The sequence below is a fragment of the Drosophila rhopaloa genome, unplaced genomic scaffold (assembly GCF_018152115.1).
Source record: "Drosophila rhopaloa isolate 14029-0021.01 unplaced genomic scaffold, ASM1815211v1 contig_3, whole genome shotgun sequence".
Classification (NCBI taxonomy): Eukaryota; Metazoa; Arthropoda; class Insecta; order Diptera; family Drosophilidae; genus Drosophila; species Drosophila rhopaloa.
In genome coordinates, this window is record NW_025335123.1 from 25817309 (window position 1) to 25843269 (window position 25961).

Below are 25961 nucleotides of genomic sequence, written 5' to 3' on the forward strand. Positions count from 1 at the left end.
CGATATCGACTATCGGGCCACGGCGCCGACAGACCAGTCGCAGGCTGCTCTGATTGGCCCACTCCGGGCGGCGTCTGGCAGGCCGCGTCTGGCGGGCGGCCTCTGGCAACGGTGATGATACCTATCGGCCTATCGGCAAAATGGAAATCCTGGATATGGTGGGGATTCCCCGTTAAGGGCAGTCCAAATTAGTTAAAAGGGGAAATAAAATATAAAATATACTCTGTTCCCTCAAGAATATTTACTCGGTACCCTATATTCCCTACTCGATAGGAAGCAATTCGAAACAGAGCATCTCTTTTGCCAGCGTTGCTAACGATAAGAACAGCTGTATATTGGGTGGTTATTGGTATTTCGATAGCAACTTAATCCCATAAATTAATATATTTTTAAAGGAAAAACAAATGGCTTATGCGCATGAAATCATATTTTTAGGTGCGCGGGACGGTTGTTTTAAAATAAGTCAATACAACAAGGAAGGTTTTATTTAATATAAATAAAAAAAAATTTGAGAATAACGTTTGTATTTTTTTTAGACTTAGAATCGATAGATAGTAATTTATATTCGATATAAAGGATTGTGCAAAAGCGACAGAGTTCCTTACATTAAAATAACAGCTAAGTGGGCTCAATAATCATTTAAAAATAAAAATTTTACTCGCTTAAAAATTAAACCTAAACATTTCAGTTTTATAAGTTATTGTTATTAATGGTGAAGGGGAATGAACTTGTTTCAAGTATTTTTGAGGACTTTGAAATTTGACAAGAAAATTATTATAAATAAATTCAAATATTGCATAGAAATATATTTTATTAACAAAGATTTCTCACTTAGCAATACAAAAATGGTAACAAGCTAATATAACATTAGTAATTATACTCGTTTAAAAAAATAAACCTAAGCTTTTCAGTTTTATAAGTTATTGTTATTAAGGGTGATGGGGAATGAACTTGTTTCAAGTATTTTTGAGGACTTGGAAATTAGACAAGAAAATTATTATAAATAAATACAAATATTGCATAGAAATACAAAAAATGGTAACAAACTAATATATCATTGGTGAAATATTGTTTACAAAAACCCGCCCAATAATCTCTACCGAGTTTTTAGGTTTCACATGTCCACAAAAATTGACTTCATCCAAAAAATAGTTTCCAATATATACAGTTCTTCAGTTTTTAACAAAAGATGCTAAAAATATCTTTTAAAAACAATAATCGATTATATTCATCGCTCGTCACTGTTATCGACTAGTGTTTTTCCAGTATATCCCGCACCTATCGAGCGTGGTATTTTCGTCCTACTTTCACAACGGTCACACGCTTTCTATTTGATTTCTCGTTTTTTTTTTTCTCATCTCAACAATTTTTGTTAAACAATTTACCGTGAATTTTGTTGTTGTGTGTGTGGATGTGTACGTGCGAGCGCAAAAAACAAAAGCGGAAAAAAGTGCTGGGGAAATCGAATGAAAAGAAGAAAAACGAAGGCAGAAAATGCTGGCAAACAAGAAATCGTCAAGGTGAAAACTGCGCGCCCTTCGTCTTCGCTAAAGAAAAAGGGGTGTTTTCGCGCTATATAATCCAAAAACGAACGATAATCTGCATAGAATCAAGGAAAATTCATCAGCTTTTGGCGGCCAATTTGCAAATACAAAATACTAAAATACGCTACATGGATTACGCACACACACAAGGGCACTGGCAAACGTAAATAGACTACATACAGTTGTCTCTCTTGCTCTGCTTGCTAAAGCAAAGGCTGCCAGAAAGAGATAGCCAGACTTGCCTTTTCTTGTACTTCACTATATTTTTTATTGTTTTTTTGTTGTTGTACGTGTGTGTGCGAGAGTGCCAAATGTCATCGGAAATTACAACACTGTAAGAAGAAGAAGCAGAAGCAGCAGTGCAACATAAACAAAACAAGAGAAAAATAATAATACCTTAACAAAATGTTGCCCGCCAATAATAAAAGTAACACCAATACAAGTACAACCAGCACTACCAATACCAACAGATGCCTCATCCAGTCGGCCATTGAAAGAACGGTAGTTCGTCTACGGGAAACGGCAACTAGCGGTACCTTTCAAGACTCCACAGAAGCTCCCTGCGTGGAATACGATATTATTAACTATTATGCAGAAAACAATAATAATAGTACGCCCCGAATCGCCGTCACTCCGCGACAACAGCAACACCAGTTGTCCTCTTCTCGCCACGGCGGCAACAATAACAATAACAGTGAGTGTCATCCTGCATTGGATGGATCCAGCAGTGTTGTTGTTGTGGTTGCACCGGCGGCGGGAAGCGAACTCGAAGGGGCAGAACGGGGAGTAACAGAAGAGGATCTGGAAGTGGATGTGGATGTAGAAGAGGGATCACCAGTTAAGCCTTTTAACCCAAAGAAACAACAAAATCGTTTTAAAGGCGGCGGTGGAACGCAAAGTCGATTACGCCGCTCGGCTGCCATCGTTCCAGCGAGATCACTTCCAGAAAGCAGTAGCAATTCCAATTCCAGTAGCAACTCCAGTTCTAGTGCTTCCAATCCCTGCTCTTCCCTTGGCGTTAATATGCGAGTAACGGGACAATGCAGCCAGGGCGGCAGGAAATATATGGAGGATCAGTTTTCGGTGGCGTACCAGGAATCCCCACTCACGCACGAACTGGAATATGCATTTTTTGGAATATACGATGGTCACGGAGGTCCTGAAGCAGCGCTATTTGCAAAGGAACATCTCATGTTGGAGATCGTTAAACAAAAACAATTCTGGTCGGACCAGGATGAGGATGTTCTGCGGGCGATTCGTGAGGGATACATCGCCACACATTTTGCTATGTGGCGGGAACAAGGTGAGCACAAACGAAATAATAGTACACGATTTCAGGGATATATATAAAAACCTTATGAAAACATAATTATAAAAGATCACATGAAATTAGTAGGAAAGCCTTTTTTAAATAAGGATATATTTTACTGTATTTATGAAACAAAAATATTTTCAAAAACGTTATGGTTTTAGACACTTGGGATTTTAAAATATACACCAATAGATACTAATCTTTTGTCCTTGAATGAAGCCTGTTTTAATTCATTGTCTTATTTGTATTTAGTATTTCAATATTTACTCCTCAAGTTTGGTTTTGAAATAGTTAGTGATGAGGAAAAGATTTTATAACTGTCAGTGGGAGCTTTTCAAACGGGGTGAATCCCTTCGTAATTAGGGTTGCCGTTGCTCCCAACAAAAAAAAATTCAAAATTACCCCAACAGCTCCCCTGGGTCTTCCATCTCTAGGTAATTATGCAACCGTGTGTGGCGGTGACTCAACCATCGCTCAATCCACGCATCTCTAGTGTCAGCCCACACTAAAAGATACACAGATACAGATACACACACACAGTTATCACTAGTGGAATATTCCACGGACTTGCCATATGGCTGTACTCTCGCCAAGCATGGCAACCCCGCTGTGTGTTAGAGCGGGACCAATATATCGCGAAGGCGTTTCAAAATGCGAGAAAGAAAGGGACAAGGAGAAAGAACGAGAGGGAGGGAAGAGAAAATAAATGTGTGCCCATTTCCTCTTCACATAACAATATACACAGAAATCCAAGGGATGCCAGAAATGTATATAATTGGATCTGTGTGTATGGGAAAATATCAATATTTTGATCTTGTTTTGATATGCAAGAAAATCCATTTTACCGCCAAAAACTCAACAGTCTTCAAAAATACAGAATTTTTGTAATAAGATTTCTGTTGAAAAATAATTAGTCATCGCCTCATTAAATATTTTTGTGGGGATTGTCATGATGACACAGATAATTTAGTTTATTTTTTGTAATTGCATTTTGGTTGTTTTGTACAAACCCAAAATAAACAAAAAGTACCAAAATAAACGGGATTACGTATTGATTTTGTTGGGGCTTTTTAATTTTGGTTCTTTAATTTCATCTCTTACAAAAATCTATGTTTTAGGTTCATTAATATTTAAGTTGAATAGTATTTTACATGATTAAAACTTATTTCATTTTTGGTTTTACTTTTTTTACACTATTTCACGAGGTGATGAAATTATATTAACCAATTTTCATTAGGAGAATAATTTTCTAAAAAATAATTGAAATTCTTTAATGATTATTAAAAAATCTATTTAAAGAAAAGCTTATGTCATTTCAGGCAAAAAAAAAAATTGTAATATGTTTTGAATATATATGTAATATATTGAAATAGTGTTATAATTAAAGAATAGAACTATGTGTTTAAAATAAACAAACCCTTAGTATCATAAATGAACTAGAAAATCGTACAAACTTGAGCATATTAGCAGGTGACTGCTAAAAGCATAGTTTTTAGAAAAAATACAACAATGTTTTAGAAAAGAATCTTAAAGAAAGAATCAAATCAAATTATACCTTGGTATAACAAAGCAATTCAACAAATTAAGTTAAAATTATAAACTATACTATTCGAAATCACTGCTATAATACAGTAAAGGTAAAAGCACCTTAGTATCACAACATTATTACAATAACAATTTAGAGTCTTCATGCAATTTCTAATCGTCTGGTATTTTCGTAACCCCATCCCTCAGAGAAATGGCCCCGCACCGCCAATGGACACCTAAGCACAGCGGGAACCACTGCCACAGTGGCCTTTATGCGTCGAGAGAAGATCTACATTGGTCATGTGGGTGACTCCGGCATTGTTCTGGGTTACCAGAACAAAGGAGAACGGAACTGGAGGGCGCGACCACTGACCACGGATCACAAACCCGAATCGCTGGCCGAGAAGACCAGAATCCAGCGAGCCGGTGGTAATGTGGCGATCAAATCGGGAGTTCCCAGGGTGGTGTGGAATCGACCCCGGGATCCAATGCACCGCGGGCCCATCAAGTGGAGGACTCCAGTGGACGATATACCCTTTCTGGCGGTGGCCCGTTCGTTGGGCGATCTCTGGAGCTACAATTCCCGCTGCAAAGAGTTTGTTGTGAGTCCCGATCCGGATGTCAAGGTGGTCAAAATCGATCCCAGTACCTTTAGGTGGGTATTTCTGAACCGCATTTCCCTACATAATCATTAATTACCCTAAAAATCCCCCTGCAGATGCCTGATCTTCGGCACCGATGGCCTGTGGAACGTGGTGACCGCTCAGGAGGCGGTGGACAGTGTGCGCAAGGAGCATCTAATCGGCGAATTACTGAACGAACAGGATGTGATGAATCCGAGCAAGGCGCTTGTGGATCAGGCCTTAAAAACCTGGGCCGCCAAAAAGATGCGGGCGGACAATACGTCCGTTGTGACTGTGATACTAACACCAGCGGCCCACAGTAATGCGCCCAGAACTCCAAAGCGTTCCCAATCCGCCATGGCACGTGATGCAGACCTCGAGGTGGAGCTTTTGCTTGAGGAGGACGACGAGGAGCAGCCCCCGCTAGATGTGGAGAACAATTGCCCCGAGTTTCTCATCGAGGAGGACGAATACGTACTGGATCAGCCGTACAGTGCCTTGGCCAAGCGGCATTTGCCACCCGACGCCTTTCGTGATTTCGATTACTTTAGTCTGGACGACGATGAGCCTATGGAGGAGGATGAGGAGCCATCGGTGGAGCAGAGCTTGTTCAGTCCCAGGAAAACGTGGCGCAAGTCCTGGACCGGCGAAACCGAACCAGAACCCGATCCCGAACCAGATCGATTGGATAATCCCGCGCTGGACATGTATTCCCATACCAGCATCGACAAGTGCGCCATATACGCGAATAGTATAGCCCCGCCAGCAATTACTCCAGCGGAAAGGTCTACAAATCGAGAGCTGAGCGAACTGGAACAGCACTTGGAGAGTAGCTACAGCTTTGCCGAGTCCTATAATTCTCTCCTGAACGAACAGGAGGAGCAGGAGGCGCGTTCACGTTTAGCAGCAGCGGCTGCAGAAGCCGAAGCAGCAGCACAGCAGACCACTGCCCATTCCGCATCCGTTGTGGTGGATCGCAGCATGTTGGAGATTATCCAGGAGCAGCAGCACTATCAGCAGCAAGAGGGTTACTCGTTGACGCAGCTAGAAACCCGGCGCGAACGGGAGCGGCTCACCGAAGCGTGGCCGCAACAGCCCGCGGAGCTCCTCGAACTGGATGCCTTGCTGCAGCAGGAGCGCGCCGAGGAGGAGCAGGTGGCCCTGGAGCAGCAGCTGCAGCGCGAGCAGCAAATGGAGGTGGATGTGGTGGCTAGCAGTAGTTCGGGACATCACGAGTTTGCTTTCCCGGTCGCCGCCGAGTGGAGTCCCACGGCAGCAGAAGCGGAAGAAGAGTCCCAGGTGATAGATATCCAGGTGGAACAGGAACACGAACACGAACAGGAACCGGAGCTGCAGGACAATGAAGTGAGCTCTACTTTGCCCGCCACACCCATTGAATTGATCGAACCGGTTGTGGAGAAACCAGAGCCAAAAAAGGAGCAGGAGACGCTGCTCGGGAAGGAAAAACCTCTGGTCAAGCAGGAAAAAAAGCTGCCCAAGAAGCAGGAGCCGCCCAAACTTGGCCAAGAACTCGTTGCTGTGCTGGAAACGGTGTCACTCCGCAAAGAAGACGCCCAAGCCGTGCACTTCATATTCGAGCATATACAAAAGCTGCAGGAGTCGGAGATGCCTGCCAATCCCCTGGTGGGTGAGGCTGAGGCCCCCGAATCCGGCGGACTGGGAGGATCCATGTCCGCGCCTCGTATCCGCCAGATGCGTCGTTACCGAAACGTGCCCAACGAGAATCACCAGCACATGCAGACGCGTCGCCGCCAGATGTTCAAGCATGGCAAGCCCAAATCCTTCATAGCATCCGCTGGAGCGGCCATTGTGGCCTATGGCGATAGCAGTGGCTCCGTCGGAGGAGCAGCAGGCTCGGCTGGCAGTCCGGCAGAAGGACGTGTGGGTGGTGGATCATCGAGCGGCAACGGCAACGGCAATCCAACAGCGGCGGCCAATCGGCGAGGGAGCGTCAATGTGGTGGCCAGTTCGAGTGGCAATAGTGGCAATGGTTCCACCACCTCCATGATGATGACCCGCCGCAGTCACAGCTTGACGGCCAGCGGCGGTGTGAGCAAAAGGCAGCTGCGCAGCAGTCTCTGCAGCCTGGGCCTGGGATTGGGATTGGACATGAACAAGCGAACGCTGCGGACCCGCAATGTTCCCGTTTCGACGGGCGGAGCAGCCACGCCCGTTAGCAACTCCTCGCCGGCCAATGGAGGCAATGGTTCGGGCGTGTTCAACAGTCCAAGCAATCCCGTGACCTCGGCCAGGGGAAGTGTCAATCCTGGTCCGGGAAACAGTGGCTCGCGGCGAATGAAACGCAGTCACGAGGATCGGGAGCAGAGGAGGAGTTTGCGGCGGAGCACCCTAAGTGCCAGTTCCAGCGGAGCCAGTGGAGTAACCTCTTCGAACGCGAAACCCAATCGCCTGCAGGCCTGCAACGGAGCCATCTCCGCGCGACCGCCGCCCTCTCCCAAGAAACTAAACGCAGCGGTGCCCACGTTGGCGATCGGAACCCGCGCCTATACGGCTGCTTTGGCGGCGGCGGCGGATCACCTGAACAAGCGGTGGTCATTGCGGAGCAGCAGTGGCACCTCCAGCAACCTGATAACAACGATCAGTTGTTACAGTGCCAGGAGCAGGGCGGCGGCAGCGGGAGCAGCTGGACAGCCAGGAACTGGTGGAGCAGCCACACCAGGAGCATCTTTAACCGCAGTCGCCACACGTCGCCGCTAAGCAGAAAAGTATAATGAAATCGTAATCGAAATCGGAGAAAAACGAAAATCAAGCGGGCGAGCAACTTGCAAGTACAAATCCCAAGCAACGGAAAACCTAAAAGCCTAGTTCTACTAAATCGAAAATGCTAAAATTGTAATCGTAATTAACAAATTGTTTAAATGTGCACAACACACACACACACATCGGATCTATTGTTTTATTGTACATAGAAAGCTATAAAACACACATCATATATTTATACCTAAGCCCAAACAATAAAACAAATTCATAGTGTAGCTATAAATCGCAGTTAGTATATAGTATATAGATATATATATTTTTGGTATTGTCTGCAAAAGCAGTTCTCCAACATCCGTCAGTTTTCCCTTCAATATAAATGTCCTCTTTCTCTATTCTAATATGTATGTTTTGCTGTTTTTACGCTAAGTTGACTAAGCTAGTTGGTAAGTTAAGTTAACAAGAGAGATGCTAATAACTTTAATTATTTTTTTTCCCAATTATAAATTTCATGTATCAATTGCATGTCCATCGCGCTCTCGTGCATTAAGCATTATCTATGAAATACATATGATATTTTTACATAATTAATTGGAGTCTTGAATTTCGATTGGGTTATTATGGGAAATTCCTGGCACGAGGTATGCCATTCCATTATAGGACAATTATTGGCGTTAATATCGTAAAAATACTGATATTTTTGAGCGGAAAATGGTTAAAATCCCAAATTTCACATTTTTCGTAAGGTTTTCATCATGAGTTTCCTCGAAAATTTTACAAAAAAAGCTGTGAATGCAGTTCGATTGGAAATTTTGTTACGAGTTCAACGAGGTATGCCATTCCATTGTAGGACAATTATTGGCGTTGATATCGTAAAAATACTGATATTTTTGAGCGGAAAATGGTTAAAATCCCAAATTTCACATTTTTTGTGAGGTTTTCATCATGAGTTTTCTTGAAAATTTTACAAAAAAAAGCTGTGAATGCAGTTCGATTGGAAATTTAGTTACGAGTTCAACGAGGTATGCCATTCCATTGTAGGACAATTATTGGCGTTGATATCGTAAAAATACTGATATTTTTGAGCGGAAAATGGTTAAAATCCCAAATTTCACATTTTTCGTAAGGTTTTCATCATGAGTTTCCTCGAAAATTTTACAAAAAAAGCTGTGAATGCAGTTCGTTTGAAAATTTTGTTACGAGTTCAACGAGGTATACCATTCCATTGTAGGACAATTATTGGCGTTGATATCGTAAAAATACTGATATTTTTGAGCGGAAAATGGTTAAAATCCCAAATGTCACATTTTTCGTAAGGTTTTCATCATGAGTTTCCTCGAAAATTTTACAAAAAAAGCTGTGAATGCAGTTCGATTGGAAATTTTGTTACGAGTTCAACGAGGTATGCCATTCCATTGTAGGACAATTATTGGCGTTGATATCGTAAAAATACTGATATTTTTGAGCGGAAAATGGTTAAAATCCCAAATGTCACATTTTTCGTAAGGTTTTCATCATGAGTTTCCTCGAAAATTTTACAAAAAAAGCTGTGAATGCAGTTCGATTGGAAATTTTGTTACGAGTTCAACGAGGTATGCCATTTCATTATAGGACAATTATTGGCGTTGTAATCGTATAAATACTGATATTTTTAAGCGGAAAATGGTTAAAATCCCAATTTTCACATTTCAAATTTTTCGTGAGGCTTTCATCATGAGTTTTCTTGAAAATTTTACAAAAAAAGCTGTGAATGCAGTTCGATTGGAAATTTTGTTACGAGTTCAACGAGGTATGCCATTCCATTGTAGGACAATTATTGGCGTTGATATCGTAAAAATACTGATATTTTTGAGCGGAAAATGGTTAAAATCCCAAATTTCACACTTTTTTGTGAGGTTTTCATCATGAGTTTTCTTGAAAATTTTACAAAAAAAGCTGTGAATGCAGTTCGATTGGAAATTTAGTTACGAGTTCAACGAGGTATGCCATTCCATTGTAGGACAATTATTGGCGTTGATATCGTAAAAATACTGATATTTTTGAGCGGAAAATGGTTAAAATCCCAAATTTCACATTTTTCGTAAGGTTTTCATCATGAGTTTCCTCGAAAATTTTACAAAAAAGCTGTGAATGCAGTTCGTTTGAAAATTTTGTTACGAGTTCAACGAGGTATACCATTCCATTGTAGGACAATTATTGGCGTTGATATCGTAAAAATACTGATATTTTTGAGCGGAAAATGGTTAAAATCCCAAATGTCACATTTTTCGTAAGGTTTTCATCATGAGTTTCCTCGAAAATTTTACAAAAAAAGCTGTGAATGCAGTTCGATTGGAAATTTTGTTACGAGTTCAACGAGGTATGCCATTCCATTGTAGGACAATTATTGGCGTTGATATCGTAAAAATACTGATATTTTTGAGCGGAAAATGGTTAAAATCCCAAATTTCACATTTTTTGTGAGGTTTTCATCATGAGTTTTCTTGAAAATTTTACAAAAAAAGCTGTGAATGCAGTTCGATTGGAAATTTAGTTACGAGTTCAACGAGGTATGCCATTCCATTGTAGGACAATTATTGGCGTTGATATCGTAAAAATACTGATATTTTTGAGCGGAAAATGGTTAAAATCCCAAATTTCACATTTTTCGTAAGGTTTTCATCATGAGTTTCCTCGAAAATTTTACAAAAAAAGCTGTGAATGCAGTTCGTTTGAAAATTTTGTTACGAGTTCAACGAGGTATACCATTCCATTGTAGGACAATTATTGGCGTTGATATCGTAAAAATACTGATATTTTTGAGCGGAAAATGGTTAAAATCCCAAATTTCACATTTTGTGAGGTTTTCATCATGAGTTTTCTTGAAAATTTTACAAAAAAAGCTGTGAATGCAGTTCGATTGGAAATTTAGTTACGAGTTCAACGAGGTATGCCATTCCATGATAGGACAATTATTGGCGTTGATATCGTACAAATATTGATATTTTTGAGCGGAAAATGGTTAAAATACCAAATTTCACATTTTTCGTGAGGTTTTCATAACGAGTTTTCTTGAAAATTTTACAAAAAAAGCTGTGAATGCAGTTCGATTGGAAATTTTGCTACGAGTTCAACGAGGTATTCCATTCCATTATTGGCGTTGTAATAGTTAAAATACTGATATTTTTGAGCAGAAAATGGTTAAAATCCCAATTTTGTCATATGACATTCTGTCATATATTAAAAATCTAACTTCAATACATTTTTGCTAATTTATATTATTTATTTTTGCTTAAAGTGGCTTGTTTGAGGAATGACGTATATTTTTTATGTAGTACGAACACACTTTTGAAATGATTATTTTAAAATGTAGTTTTGTATATTGGACATATATCAATATATCAATATATCAGTTATATCCAGTTATATCCAGTTATATCCAGTTATATCCAGTTATATCCAGTTATATCCAGTTATATCCAGTTATATCCAGTTATATCCAGTTATATCCAGTTATATATATGGCTACATCGACTCGGCTAGTGATCCTGAACAAAAATATATATACTTTATAGGGTCGGAAACGCTTCCTTCTACCTGTTACATACTTTTGCACGAATACAATATACCCTTTTACTCTATGAGTAACGGGTATAAATACCCTGCTATTGCGTTGGTAGTGAATGGTCACACTTAAATACTCGTTAGGGATGGAGGTATCGATGCTAGCGGAGACACCAACATAGTCGGGACTTGCTCTGCAAGTAGCGCGGACAATTTTAATCTTTCTGTTAGAAACCGATGTATTTTAACATTTAGTGATGGAAAAACATCGATGACGCACGGACCAGTGCGCGCGAGAAACTGGAGTGGAGCCGTTAACAGTGTGCAAGAAGTTCTTGCACATTCCCTTTAGTGGAATCGTTAACAGTGCACCAGAACTGGAGTGACATTTTGTTGGAGGTGGAAGAACATCAACGACGGGCAGATAAACATCGATAGTAACGATGTTTTGCAATCATCGATAACAATGGCATCGGCGTTTGCTCATCTCCAGGCGTAATATTGCATTGTTTTTTTCCTTCTCACTATATAATGCCGAAGTCGCGCACCGCCGTCATAAAACACCGACACTAAAGGACCGCCCGTAACAAATACACCAACTCCAATAACGAAACGTCAACAACCCTTGCAAAACAAGGGAGTTTAACAGTGTTTCGGAGCGGCAAACAAATACAGCTTAAATAACGCGTTCGCGTCGCTTGTGCTGGCCAAAGAATCAAAATTAACCGTCTTTAGCGCGTAAAACTAGATATTTAGAACTTAAAACTGAAAGTAAGTGGAAAAGCGATCGAAACATTGGAAAATATACATTAAAAAGTGTGGAAAAGTGCCTCAGTGTATATGTGTGTGTTTAACAGTTACGTCTGGCATAGATAACCGTTTTCCCCCTCTCTCCCTCTTTTACCTTCCATTTTCCTTTGCTAGCTTAGCTGTACATTGTGTGCGAGGGAGATAGAGCTAGCTGACAGCAATGCGATCTCTCATCCTCTCTCTTGCTCTCTCTGCACAATTGGAAAAAGCAATAACAATAGAAAAAAAGACATATGAGGCTGCAAATTGGCAAGTTAAATATTTAAACGCAGTTTTTAGCTGCGATGTCCTTGACATAATTGCAGTTTTTTGTTGCGGCCATCGATTATTTCAGCCTCTCTGTCCCTCTTCCTCTCTACCCACCCTTCCCTCGAGGGGGTTGTTGTTGTCTGTGGTCTATTATCATTCTAGTTATCATTACTGATAAGAGTAAAAAATTATAAAAGTACTAAGCGAGGTGCAGGCTTAAAACCACATCCTCCTGAAATTCTTATCGCCTGCGGTTTCTTATTTATTTATAGTGTATGGAATTTCCTTGGCATTCTCTTCTCCCACAGAGCGTTTTATCTCCCCTTCCAAGTTGACCTTCCAGCTGGAAGTCATTCACTAAAAATAGTACAAACACACAGACAAAATAAACAGATTGTCTTAGATCATAGGCGGAGTAACAGGGACAGCAGGAGGCCAAGTTCATTGTCCTTGATCAGAGTGTGTGTGCTAGAGTGGGAGGGAGATGGTCGGGGAAAGTGACTCTCCCCCGGTGACGTGTCACCATTCCATTATAAATGCAGTGGACGAGAGAGAGAGGGGACAATCTGCAGCGCAGCGTAGGGGGTGGAATCATAATTACTATTTCAACCACCCAAAAAATTACGATTACAAACCCCCAAGAGGTTCCCTATTTGATTTGGCTTTCAGTCTTGATAAAATTAATTTTACAGTCACAGAAAAATCGTTTCATTTTAAAACATGATTTACCAATTTATTTTGAAATGTACAAAATGTATAAGAAATCAAAACTAAAGACTTGATAAACCTTAACTATGGGAGTATTTCATTTAAATTATTTTTATGGGGGTTTTAAAAGCCTAACTTTCGTCAGAACGAGATTTTAGGTTTCCTTACCGTTTGCCTCAATTGACATAAGACTAGTTTTTGTTTGCTAGGGGATTACCCTTGCCCCCAAGTAAGCACTACTGAATCCCCATCAATTCGAATATTCCCCCCTTTTTTTTCTTTATTTACACTCTGCAACTTTCACACGCCTATCGATGTGACTAAACGATGAAACCCTACCCCAAGTTTTACGCTGCCCCGCCCTCTTTCGGGTTTTTTCGACCGCCCGTGTACCTTATCTCCATTTTACGCTTATCAGCAGTAAGTCGGCTTTAATTATCGTCGAGGGGCTTGAGTCATGGACTTGCAAACCATACATTTTGGGAAACAAGTTTCTGCTTGTATCGGAATTCGGTGTTCGGTGTTATCAGGGTTCTGAGTTTTTGGTACCTGCCGAGGGCGGTACCTGCGAGTCAATAGCTTTATCGTTATTCAAACCCTCGACAAGTAACCCATAGCTGAGTTATTTCAGTCCGATCAGTAACCCGGCTGATGTCAGTCCTCAGTTGTCAGTTTTCCAACTCAGTCTAGTCTCGCTCTTCAAATAACATACAAATATTCACCAAGACCGGCATCAATTCTATATATATTTTCTAAAGAAAAAGTGCTGGAGTACCATCTCGATGCGGAAGTGTTTGGCCTGAGTAAGTTTTCCGGTTACGCTGCTGTGATTCTGCTATCGAAAAATAGGAGAAAAAACTCTCTACAAGGAGAATCTTGCAGCTCCGCCGCAAACAAGCAACACTTAACGCCCATAAATTAATTACTACCAAGCACGCCAGAAATAAAAAGCAAGCCAAGATGGAATTTGGAATAGATCGTTGGGGCGGATCTAATTAGCAGCCGAAAGGGCCGATCATATTTCATCATTTTTACAAAGGGTATTAACATTTTGTGGCCACAATCTGCAATGCAAAAAAGTCTAGTTTAATCTGTGGTGAAGAGCTCTTCTCTTGAATGCTACTTAAAAAAAGACCAGATAAAATAATTTTTATAATCGTCATTTCGATGTTGAGTCCAAGCTATATTTTTAAAAAGCAAACTATCCTTTATAAATACTAAGATATTATTTAAGAATCTATTTTTATTCAGAATGTTAAAGGTATTTGATGATTCGTTCTTTTTAGTGAGTCTTCTTTTTGGATTTTTTCTGTATGCAGAACGCAACCGAGAGAAGATACATCCAAAATACATGACAGCCCCTATTTATTCCATTCTTTTCTGTGATTGATACGCCCCCAACGAAATGGGTGCGAAAAAGACTCGAAAATAGAAAGGCAATTGCCTGATTAGCCAGGCCCAAAAGCCCAATCGCAATTCCAAGTCCCAGACGTTGATTAATGGCCTTAAAGCCAAACTGTCGTTGTAGTCAACCAAAGAACACGAAAAACACCACAAATAAATTACAATTTTATTTAAATTCGAAAAAACACCAAATACATAGAGGAGCCATTCTAATTAATTATTTTTATCTGTTTTTCTCTCTCTTGCAGAAAACGTATATAATTCGTATATATATTTTCTACGACGCTTAAATCAGCTTTTTGGAGTTTCAACTAAAAAGCAAAAAATTAAAATTAAAGTTTTTTTTTTCATTGTTTGGAGTGTTTTTTTTTTTGCCAAGTTTTTGTTTGGTTTAAATTTGTGTTGAATTAAGTTGCAAATCGCGGACGGAGCTACAACACACAGACGAGGACACGTGGCTAGTTACGATAGCCGCTAAGATGTTCAGTCCCGAATATGAGAAGCGCATCCTGAAGCACTGCAGTCCCGTGGCCAGGAATCTGTTCGACAATATCGAGTCGTCCACCACGCCCACATCACTCGATCGCTTTATACCCTGCAGGTGAGATTTTGATTAGCTGTTTATAAATATAGATGGGGATCTTTAAAAAAGTTTATTTTAAGGAGTATCTTATAGTCTGGAAAAGTGAACATAAATAATTTATTAGCCTTGTATTTAAGATTTAAGTAGGCTTGTTTTCCAAAGCATAATTTGGTTGTAGTCGTATTAACTACATAAAAAACATTTAATCCAGAAATCTAGATAGTATCTATAAAAGTATCTTTATAAGCCAATTTCGTGAAGCATTATTCCTAGTTTTTTACTTTATCTATCAGTTACAACGTTGTTGGTTAAGTGATGTTTTGTAATTTATTTTGAGTGCATTGAACTCCACACAAGCCGTTATTCTTTTAGCTACGTCATCTCTTCCGCTTTCAAGGCGAAAGAACTGGCGAAAAAGAATAAAAACAGCAGCGGATACAAACTACCAACCTATGAATTTCCCGCCTGGCTGCGCCTCGTTTAACTAACGGTGATTCAATGTCCGTCGACAAACAGAAACAACAAACAAAGAACAAAAAATACCAACAAACACGAACGACAAACATGCCCAACAGTATTTTACATATTCTTGTAACAGGGTAAAAGACAGTGGTTTTTAGAGAAAAATAAAGAATTATTCATGAAATGTTAAATCTCCAAAATACAAATATTTAAGTTAGTAATACGTATATAGTAAAATAAAGTAAGTTCACATTTTAAATAATTTATATTCATATTTTCCCAACATAAAAGTTGGCCGAAAATTGGCAGCACTGTTGGCCAAAGAACTTGAATATTTCTTCATTCGCTAATGAGTTCCGCGTAGAAAGAAAACAAGAAGACGAGCAAAGAAAAAGAGACATTACTAAAAAGACTACAAGACAAACTAAAAACTTAATGGGAAAACAGGGAAATTTGAACTTTGTTGTGTGTTGGGGTTCAACGACAAAACCCCAAAAGACGTGAGAGCTCAGTAAAAAGTTGACCACAAGAAAAGGAAACATTTAAGCATTGGAACTTAATTAGTTTCCGGTTAGAGAGGTTTTACTTTTCAAACTCTATTGAGTTTAACACCTCCCATTTGATTGAATTGTCATTCGTTGCGCCTGCATTTTGTATATATATTTTTCCTCGTACAATTGGCGTCCCCCATCCGCTTATGAAATTTGATTTATTCGAGGTGGAAGTGAGCACTTCAAATGCGTTTGCCAGATATAATCGAAAAGGGGTAAAGTCAGGGGGCCTCAAAAAAAAAATGAAGCACAGCAAAAACGGGCAACGCTTATTGCATTCGTAAACAGTTTTTCACAGTGCACAGTGCAATTCTCTCACACTTGGCCAAATTTCATGGCAAATGATTATTATTTTTAGTTGTCGTTTTTCGCAAATTTTGCACAATTCGACCGTCAATAATTTTTTTGCACGTTGCACACGTTTTTTATGTTTTTAATGGGTAGAAATAATAACAATTGTTTTGGTCGGAATAAGGGGGACGACTGCCAGACGATATGGCTAAATTGAATTTGAACGCGTTTGCATAAATTTATTTAGTCTACGTTCTGTGTCTGTGCCCTCCCATGAATTCATTGTGCACTTTTCATATAAATTATTTATATAAGGCTAAGTATTTTTTGATGTTGCCTTTTCATTTTTTTCCCATTGCTGCAACCAAACGAAGCTATGGTCAGGGCCGTCAAAAAAGGGGAAAAGTCAATTGTTCGCAAACTAAATTTGATTTATGGCACGTTCTCGTGAGTTAGAGAAAAGAAAAGTTGGATAACCTTATACGATCAGGTTAAATTCATATTTTGTATAATATTTTTTCGATTTTCTATATGGTTTTGGTTTAGTTTTCTGTAGCTATATAATGTACCCATAATTACATGTATATGTACATAAGTAGCATTCTAAGTATTTAATACTATAAAATTATTCATAGTGCTTTCTTTTAATTAGGATGAGCTGAACAATGTCAAGGGTCGTTATAAATCTAGGGACTATAATAATTTCTTCTAAATATTAAGTAGAACAAATTCAAACAGTTCAAAGATTAATACTGTAATATAAGATCCCCCATTTAGAAATCCTAGCTACGCCCTTTGCGAGCCAAGCTTTCCCTGCTTTGGCGATAATTAATGGCATTTTCATAGCATTAACATTTTCGTGTTTTCCTATCTTCTCTGTTTCTCTACCCACCTGCCACTCTGCCTCGGGTTTTCCGCATTTTCCGCGATCGCAGAGCCAACAACAACTGGCAGACGAACTTCGCGTCGATCAACAAGTCAAATGACAACTCGCCGCAGACGAGCAAGAAGCAGCGGGACTGCGGGGAAACGGCACGCGATAGTCTGGCGTACTCCTGCCTCCTGAAGAACGAGCTCCTGGGATCGGCGATCGACGACGTGAAGACCGCCGGCGAGGAGCGGAACGAGAATGCCTACACGCCGGCTGCCAAGCGGAGTCTCTTCAAGTACCAGTCACCCACCAAGCAGGTGAGTTTCCCACTCCATTTTCCTTATGGTTGCTTCTGGTTGATATGTAATACATATTATGTATTATTCGGTTAGTTCAAATTGGAAAGGGGGGAAAGATTGGGAGGTAGGTGGGTTTTTGCGAAGACTTCTTTCGGGAAAAATATAAAAATGAATGTAGAATATATATATTAATTATAATTTACAAATAGCAACCAATTTTTTGTGTGGGGAACTTGCCTCCACAAAATATGCTGGGAATTCTCTAATCTAAAAGGTCAGCGAATTTGACTTTTGATTGAGGTTTCTCAGAGGCATTGTGTGCTGCAGAATGCATTTAATTGAATTTGCAGTCGGTGTTAATTGAGGTTTTCTTGTACTCCTCAGGAAAAAAAGAAACCGAAAGATTTCAGACGTCGAGTTGAACAAACCCCGAGTTCAGGTCGTGGGAAATTGCAATTTTTAAGATTTCAGGCTGTAGTTCTTTAAATAACATTAGTTATTTGTGACTTTTATAGGCTTTTTGTTTTTACTAGTTTCGTGTCTTCTGTATTGCTTTCTGATTTTCATCTAACATCTTTTTTCACACCGAGAAAACTCCTCCCCTTCTCTCCATTCGACCATCTATTGATCTATCCATGGAAACCGGTTTATGTGAAAAGTCTTTGCTTTGGTCTAGAGGCCTAAGACGGATAGAAAAGTTGTTCGACCAAAACTCGAGGTTAACACACTCTTTTTTTCCTTTGATTCCAATGCGCGCGTGATGATCGCCAACGTGTTTCGAGATCTCTCTGTCCATATAGTACATAGATCTCCATCGCCATGTAATTGTATATATATGTAGCTGGTGGACTGATTGTTCAAGTGTTTGGTCCAAAAGCGGGCAAACAGAAATGAAATAGATAAATGGGAAAAACAGATGTGAGGAAGGGGAAACTATTGCCACTTGTCATTAGATTCGTGGCAACGCCGGCGATCTCCCCACATCACCATTATCGCCATCCCCATCATAATTATTATTATTGCGGACCTGACATATTTGCCTGCTTATCAGATTTATGTTGCCTCAATTGGCCGCTCGGTAAAAAGGAAAAAAAATTACAAAGTAAATAAAGAGGTACGTGTGTTGCCCTTCTTGATATTTTGTTGAATATTTTGCTTTGACTGATTTTTGACAGTTGACACGTTGCCAGCAGAAGCGGTGGAAGAAACATCGGCAGCAGCCAACCAAAATAAAACAAAGCGAATTCCGTCCGTTGGAAACAAATAAGTGAGCAAGAGATGATGGTTATTTATTTGAAAACGACGCGGTACATACTCTTTGAATCCACGAACTAGATTAATTGGATGTTCTCGTTTATTTGTATTTGAATTAGAAACACATTTTCTAGGACTTTGTTAAAGGTTTTTCTTTGTGAACATTTTTTGGAACTAGATTAATATGTATCTTTCTTTGATTCACATGGTGTTGATCTCCTATTTGAAAAGGTTATAGATCATTGCATGGTTTCTTTTGGGACCTATTAATTTGTTTTAGAAAAACACCAAAGAGATGGCACTTTACTTGGCGGGAAAAATTGATTTCTGTCTTTTATTTGTTTAATTTATTTAGGAATCAATGCAGGTCCCAAACCGGTTAAGCTACGTTTTAAAGTAGTTCTTATTAGCTTATATTTACAAACATTTTTAGAGCACAAACACATATACTCCGTTACAGGGTATGCAAATAATGGAGAGAAGGAAAGGCAACTTGAAGTGGTCGAGACCGGACCGCAGTATTCTCCATCTTCAACTACTACTTCAGTGGTCTAAAACGACACTTGAGTCAATAACTGAGATCTCTGCGTGCCCATTTACCCCTTAATTCGGGAATTTCGTTGGTGGAAAGAGGAGAAAAAAAACCAATTTTTTGTTGATTAATAGCGAGTTGATTTCTTTTTGGCCTAATGGAGTTTGCCAATTGGCAACTGTCGAGAGTTGGTTCGATTTTCTGTCCCCTGCGCTAACTCAGCCACAAATCGCTGGCCATTCATCTACATCACGCCCACACAATTAACACGGCACTCCCCTCGATTCCTCAGTTTTTAATGGGCCTTTACACTTGCTCGTTTTTTTTCATATTCCATATGCCTCTGTGGTCACAACAAACAATATGTAATTCAATTATGTGCGGTCGCAAAGTTATTGTCATAAATAATGTGGTGCGGGGCCCAAACTCCTAAATTTTTTGTACAGTAGTTTCTGGTTGTCCAGCAGTCACCAAAATATATGGTCTCAACACTTTTTTTTTGACGTGTGGTGTTTGATTGAAAAAATGGGGATTGGTTTTCGTTTGGGGTTCATTGACGAGCCGAAAAGTATGATGGAATTCCTAGTTCTCAATGAATGGAAGATCATTGTTAGTCAGAATATGTACGTCCAAAATGTATTACTCTCTATTGATTAAATCTTATTTACATTCGAGTTGTTTCATATGGGTAAATTATGCGCATAGCTCTCAAAAGAATATAATATATACTGGAGTTATTAATATTTATGTGCGGGATAATATAAAAAAGATGTAGAATTATTTTTCTGTTTCATTTTTCGCAGAGAATATTACGTTTCTTATTTTAAAAAATAACTAATCGAGTTACAATGCTGTTTTAATTTATTGTTGTTCTACCTTCGAATTGCGAAATTCGTTCTAGCTTTATAATTTCAAGCCATTATTATTATTATTTTTGTTACTCTTCCTACAATCCAATTACCGCTCTTTTTACTTTAATTTAACACCCCTTTGCTTGTTGAATTCGTGCACCTGTTTTATTTTTGTTTCTTGCCCAAGTCTGTCTGGCCATTTCGAATAGCCATTAAGGGGAATTATAGAAAACCGACTACTCACAGGTCCCCAATCCCACAAAAAATACCATCTTTTATAGTTTGTTTTTGTTGTCTCCGTTTTATTGCTATTATAATTATTAATTTATGCAGCAGACATTTGCATTAACATCGCATTAGCGATGACTATTTTTGTGGCAGCGTGATTAAGTTGGTCCGATCGCAGCGACAGGTTCAAAAAAAAATGCTAACCATGGGTTAACCACCGCCCGGCCCCTTAACCCTATTCGGCCCCCACTTCTTTTTGGAATCACGCTTTTATTTCCCTTTTCTTTGCTGTTCTCGCTGCTGGTTGGTTGTTTATTTGTTTAATTTATAAGCCTGCCTCCAAGCACCGCCCACAAGCCAGAAATAAATAAAACCGACAACGGAAGATAGCTTCGGCAAGCCGAAGTTTTAATACCCCTGCTAAGTTAAAATAAACCATTAACAAATGTTTTCAATAGCCAGTCTCGAAAAAATCAACTCTAGTTTGGGTTCTTAGATTAAATTTCTGGGAAATAGTGGTCCAATAATGGAATTACTCTCTGGAAGGGTATCAAAAAAAATATATATAGAAAATCCGTAAGGCCTAACAAATGCCGGCCGGCAAGTTTTTTTTCTTATTTTTGGTTAGCAGCTCGCATTTTTGTCTTTTGTTTGGAGTTTGCTGAGCCGAATGAATGAATGATGATTGTTTTGTAGTACTGTGACATGCTGTTTCGTACCAGACTGTACTTCAATTTACAGAGCGATCCTAATTAAATACAAAAATAAAGTGTATTCATGATAAGCCGCCAGTGAAAATAAAATCAAGTACAAAAAATATTTAATAGTCGTAAAGTAGAAACAAAAAAATGATAATGAAATAAGACATTTACAAACCTCACATTTTACAAATTTAGAAATAAAAAACCCAAAGTAATAGAAAAATTACGCAAAAATGGTGAAACATAGGTGATAAATAGGTAAAGGTACAAGGTTAAAACAAGAGCTCACTGTGCGATTTTAATCGGGTACAAGTTGTCGGATTTCCTTTTGCCATTTGCCATATGGGTTTACTGCCCCTTCGTCCCCCCTAATGCCCCCAAACTTTAAGCGTTTTAACAATTGAATTTCTAATAGGCTTACCACCTCGTTTTTTTTTCTTCGCTCTGCATGGCATCGAAAAACATTTAAATTTAATGGCAGTGGCTTGTACGCTTTATAGAGTGGAATATGGACAAAAGGGAGAAGCGGGGGGCTTTAACTGCCTTTATAGCATTCCCAGAAAATGGAAGCAAAGACCTCAAAATCATTAAATTGTTGACTTCTTTTTTTGTGGTGATATATTTATATACTTTTTTTTTTTGATTTTTTTCCAAAGTGTAAAGTGACCATTAAGGGCTCCACACACGCACGCTTTTGGAAAAAAAACCCCATCCAAGATCTGTAATTAAGTTTTGTTTGTCTCATCTCGGGTTATTTTGGCCTCTCTGTTAATTGAATTAAATTTTAATTTGTTAAACGAATTAAGAGTCGCGGCATGACGTCAAGTGCACATTCTTTTTCGAGGGATGGAGCAGGTCAAAGCACCTCAACCCTATCTACCCCATAAAAGATAAATATACATACATATGTGGTACTTGTAGATACACAGATAAAAATGACATCGGTTTCAATAAGATATTGACAGGTAAACTTATATTCTTACGATGGATGTATCTTTTTTTTTTTATATGGATGGATGTATCTTTTTTTAGGTCGAATAATATAAAACTAAATCGTATTTTACAATTGCGAAGCAAGCCCTGCATATAAATCATATTATTGTGATAGTAAATTTGAAATTTTGTTCTTTCTACATATTAAAAACAAAAAAGATTTGGTTTCAATGATCCGAAAAATGTTCATTTCATATCAACTTTATTTCTGTGTAAAAAGAGTGCTATGGGATCGCTTTAACTGGGGCGCTATGTTTGCCGGGATGTTTGCGCACTTTATCGGTATGGCGGACGAGAACCTGACCAACCCATCATGACAAATGCGGTTCCAAAAACTACATGGCATAATTATGAATGTGTTTCAGTCACAGCGATATGTGAAATGAGTCGAGCTTGAGATATATTTTTAAAAAATAACATTTTTTTTAGAATGAATAAAACAAAATTTTTTTGAATAGGAATAAAACCCATGATTGTGGATTTAAATGCGTCAAACTTTTAAGTTGATTAGTCAGACCAAAATTGTATTAAGGCATTATTATCTTCAAAGCTTAGTCCACATAATCACTTCCTTTGTGGGCAGACTTCTACTAAATGAAAGCCTTAACACACAGTCGTGAAATTTATTTTCATAAATTAAAAACAAATGGCTTGCAGCACGGAAACGAATGTTGAATAAATTATTGTTCACTTCTGGTTGCTTAATTGTGGTACCTCAAATAGAATGCAAGAAGAATGTAATCCATCGTATATTATGCCGGAGAAAGCTCTTTTCCTGCCCCTCGAACACACCCAATCCATTTAATTTACATTTCTATCTGCCACTTCTGCCACCTCTTCGACTTCTTCCTATTTTCCCCACATTGCATTCCGTTGGCACGCACAATTTCGCTTAGTTTTTGAATGAGTTTTGTCTTTGGGGCATATCTTTCCTCGACTCTCGCATTTTAAATGTAATTTCGTTGCGTAATAGGGCGTCGCAGGGGGCGTGGCAGTCGGAGGTGCGATGACTACTGGCCCTTTACTTCACGCATACGCTTAACACACTTCTCTGCCCGCATTTTCTATGCAAACAAAAGCCAGAGCAGAGCTCTCAGCGAAACGGAATGCGTGCCAAATGCGAATTGTAAAGCCTACACAGAAAGAAAAGAATATTTACTTTAAAGTGTGTTTTTTTGGCGGATGCAAATTGCAAGGAACGTTTAAAGTGCTTAGAAAGCAAAGAATATCCAATGGAATACTTTTCTTAAAACAGAAGACGCAAGATTCTGATTCAGACCATTTTAGATTCAGATCATTAATTGCAGATTATACTGGCTTTATTTTAAAGACCCACAACTTGAGAATGGGCTTTTAAATATAAATATAAATATATATATATATTTTTTTTTTGTGCATAGAAGAGGGTTAGTTGTTTGGTAGGGAGGAGTAGCATTTTACCCGGGGGACATGGGAGTACGACGCGGTCGCAACTCTTAGCACGATGGCGTTAATTGCTGGACGCCAAGTACGCGGCTCGCAAACAAAACGAACTCCAATGTTTTTTTCCCATACTAAGAGGGACCACACAATTGAGACACATTTGCTTTGGCAATTTCTTGCTCGGCTGCCGTAACTGGAACGCCGGTAGCTAATTGCTTGCGATATAACCAGCCAAACTAATGGCATCTATTCACTATGCTTTTCAGGACTACAATGGCGAATGCCCCTACTCGCTGTCACCCGTCAGCGCCAAAAGTCAGAAGCTGTTGCGATCGCCTCGCAAGGCCACACGCAAGATCTCGCGCATACCCTTCAAGGTCCTGGATGCTCCGGAGCTGCAGGACGACTTCTATCTGAACCTGGTCGACTGGTCGTCCCAGAATGTGCTGGCGGTGGGCCTGGGCAGTTGTGTCTACTTGTGGAGCGCCTGCACCAGTCAGGTGAGTCCTTCGAAGGGAGAAATCCGCTGCAGGCCACGTACTCATGCTCCAATTAGGCCGAATCAAATAACGTATAAAACGAATATCTCTAAAAAGTGTTGCTCAAAAAATTTGATTGTATTTTGGTTGGCATGAATACGTACCCTAAATTAAACACCAAACAGGACGGCCAACTAATGAATTCTCCTCCTTGAATTAGGTTACCCGCCTGTGTGATCTCAGTCCGGACGCGAACACGGTGACCTCGGTGTCGTGGAACGAGCGTGGCAACACCGTGGCCGTGGGCACCCATCACGGCTACGTGACCGTCTGGGATGTGGCGGCCAACAAGCAGATCAACAAGCTGAATGGCCACTCGGCGCGCGTGGGTGCGCTGGCCTGGAACAGCGACATCCTGTCGAGTGGATCGCGTGACCGCTGGATTATCCAGCGGGATACGCGGACACCGCAGCTGCAGTCGGAGCGACGATTGACCGGACATCGGCAGGAGGTGTGTGGACTGAAGTGGTCGCCGGATAACCAGTACTTGGCCAGCGGGGGCAATGACAACCGGCTGTATGTGTGGAATCAGCACTCGGTGAATCCCGTGCAGTCCTACACGGAGCACATGGCGGCAGTGAAGGCGATCGCCTGGTCCCCGCATCATCACGGACTCCTGGCCAGCGGCGGCGGAACGGCGGACAGGTGCATTCGATTCTGGAACACGCTGACGGGACAGCCCATGCAGTGCGTGGACACGGGGTCGCAGGTGTGCAATCTGGCCTGGTCCAAGCACTCCTCGGAGCTGGTCTCCACGCACGGCTACTCGCAGAACCAGATCCTGGTCTGGAAGTACCCCTCGCTGACGCAGGTCGCCAAACTGACGGGTCATTCGTATCGAGTGCTCTACTTGGCCCTGAGTCCCGATGGCGAGGCCATAGTCACAGGCGCTGGCGACGAGACGCTGCGCTTCTGGAACGTTTTCAGCAAGGCACGCAGCCAAAAGGAGAACAAATCCGTGCTGAACCTGTTTGCCAACATCAGATAAGGACAATAATCCAAGGACCGAAGACTGAGCGAGGCGCCAAAGGCAACACAAAAACACAAGAAAACTAAAAACTAATACCAACAATCAACCAACCAGCAAACCAAGCAGAAAGCCTAAATTCTATATATATATACAAACGATCCTTGTTCACCAGTCGTTAGTAAATTTTAGTTACCAACAGCAGCAATAGTTTAAACAAATTTAAGTTAAGTATCTCTGTATAGAACGGTTATTAGCAACATTTATGTAGGAAAAAACATGAAATTTATGAAGAAAGAATAACATTAATTGTGGCTGAAACAAGAACTGAAAACTAAGTCTACATAGGCCCATATATGAATATGGAAGTTGTAACTAATTGGAACACAACAATACGCAAACACACACACACACCGTAATCTACACTATATGTAACCGAAATTTTTTGTTGCTTTTCTAAACATGTATTTTTTTTAGTGCACTACACTTAAGGCAATTGATACATATATATATTTTTTTGCTAGCCTATAAGTAACTAACTTTATTTCAGGCAATCATTTAACTCCTTTCACACTCATCAAAAAACACACTATGTATATTAAATAAATTTATACAATTTCAAATGTGCCCCAAAAAGAATGCTTTGTTTTTCGTTCTTGGGGCTTAGTGGAGTTTGAAACCGCGATACGGTGAAGCGGTTTTGGGGCCTAGTTGAGACTCGATCCAAACGAAGACTCAATCCACCTGCCTGTTTTGCACTTTTTGGGTTTTTTTTGCATCTTTGATTTCGATTTTGCACTGGTGGTCGTGGGCGTTTTCAGGGGCGTGGACAATAGGTGTTGTACAAATTAAAGGGGATGAGGTTTTAAAATATTTAAGGTTTTACTAGATACATTTTGTTTTGATATAAAATTACCAAGTCTAAAATTTTAAATGATCTAAGTAATAAAATTTCGTA

General features: G+C 39.9%; 2 protein-coding genes across 2 annotated transcripts; both read left to right on the top strand.

The window, feature by feature from the left end:
- Positions 1-1300: 1300 nt before the first annotated feature.
- On the top strand, positions 1301-8332 carry LOC108042841. Its single transcript, XM_017121305.2, has 3 exons — positions 1301-2847; positions 4591-5038; positions 5102-8332. The coding sequence occupies exons 1-3, from the start codon at positions 1950-1952 to the stop codon at positions 7743-7745; spliced, it is 3990 nt and encodes a 1329-aa protein (XP_016976794.1). The 5' UTR covers positions 1301-1949; the 3' UTR covers positions 7746-8332.
- Positions 8333-14753: 6421 nt separating this feature from the next.
- Positions 14754-25639, top strand: LOC108042847 (fizzy-related protein homolog). The gene is made up of 4 exons (XM_017121312.2): positions 14754-15060; positions 17282-17534; positions 23764-23997; positions 24197-25639. The coding sequence occupies exons 1-4, from the start codon at positions 14939-14941 to the stop codon at positions 25022-25024; spliced, it is 1437 nt and encodes a 478-aa protein (XP_016976801.1). The 5' UTR covers positions 14754-14938; the 3' UTR covers positions 25025-25639.
- The last annotated feature ends 322 nt before the right edge of the window (positions 25640-25961 follow it).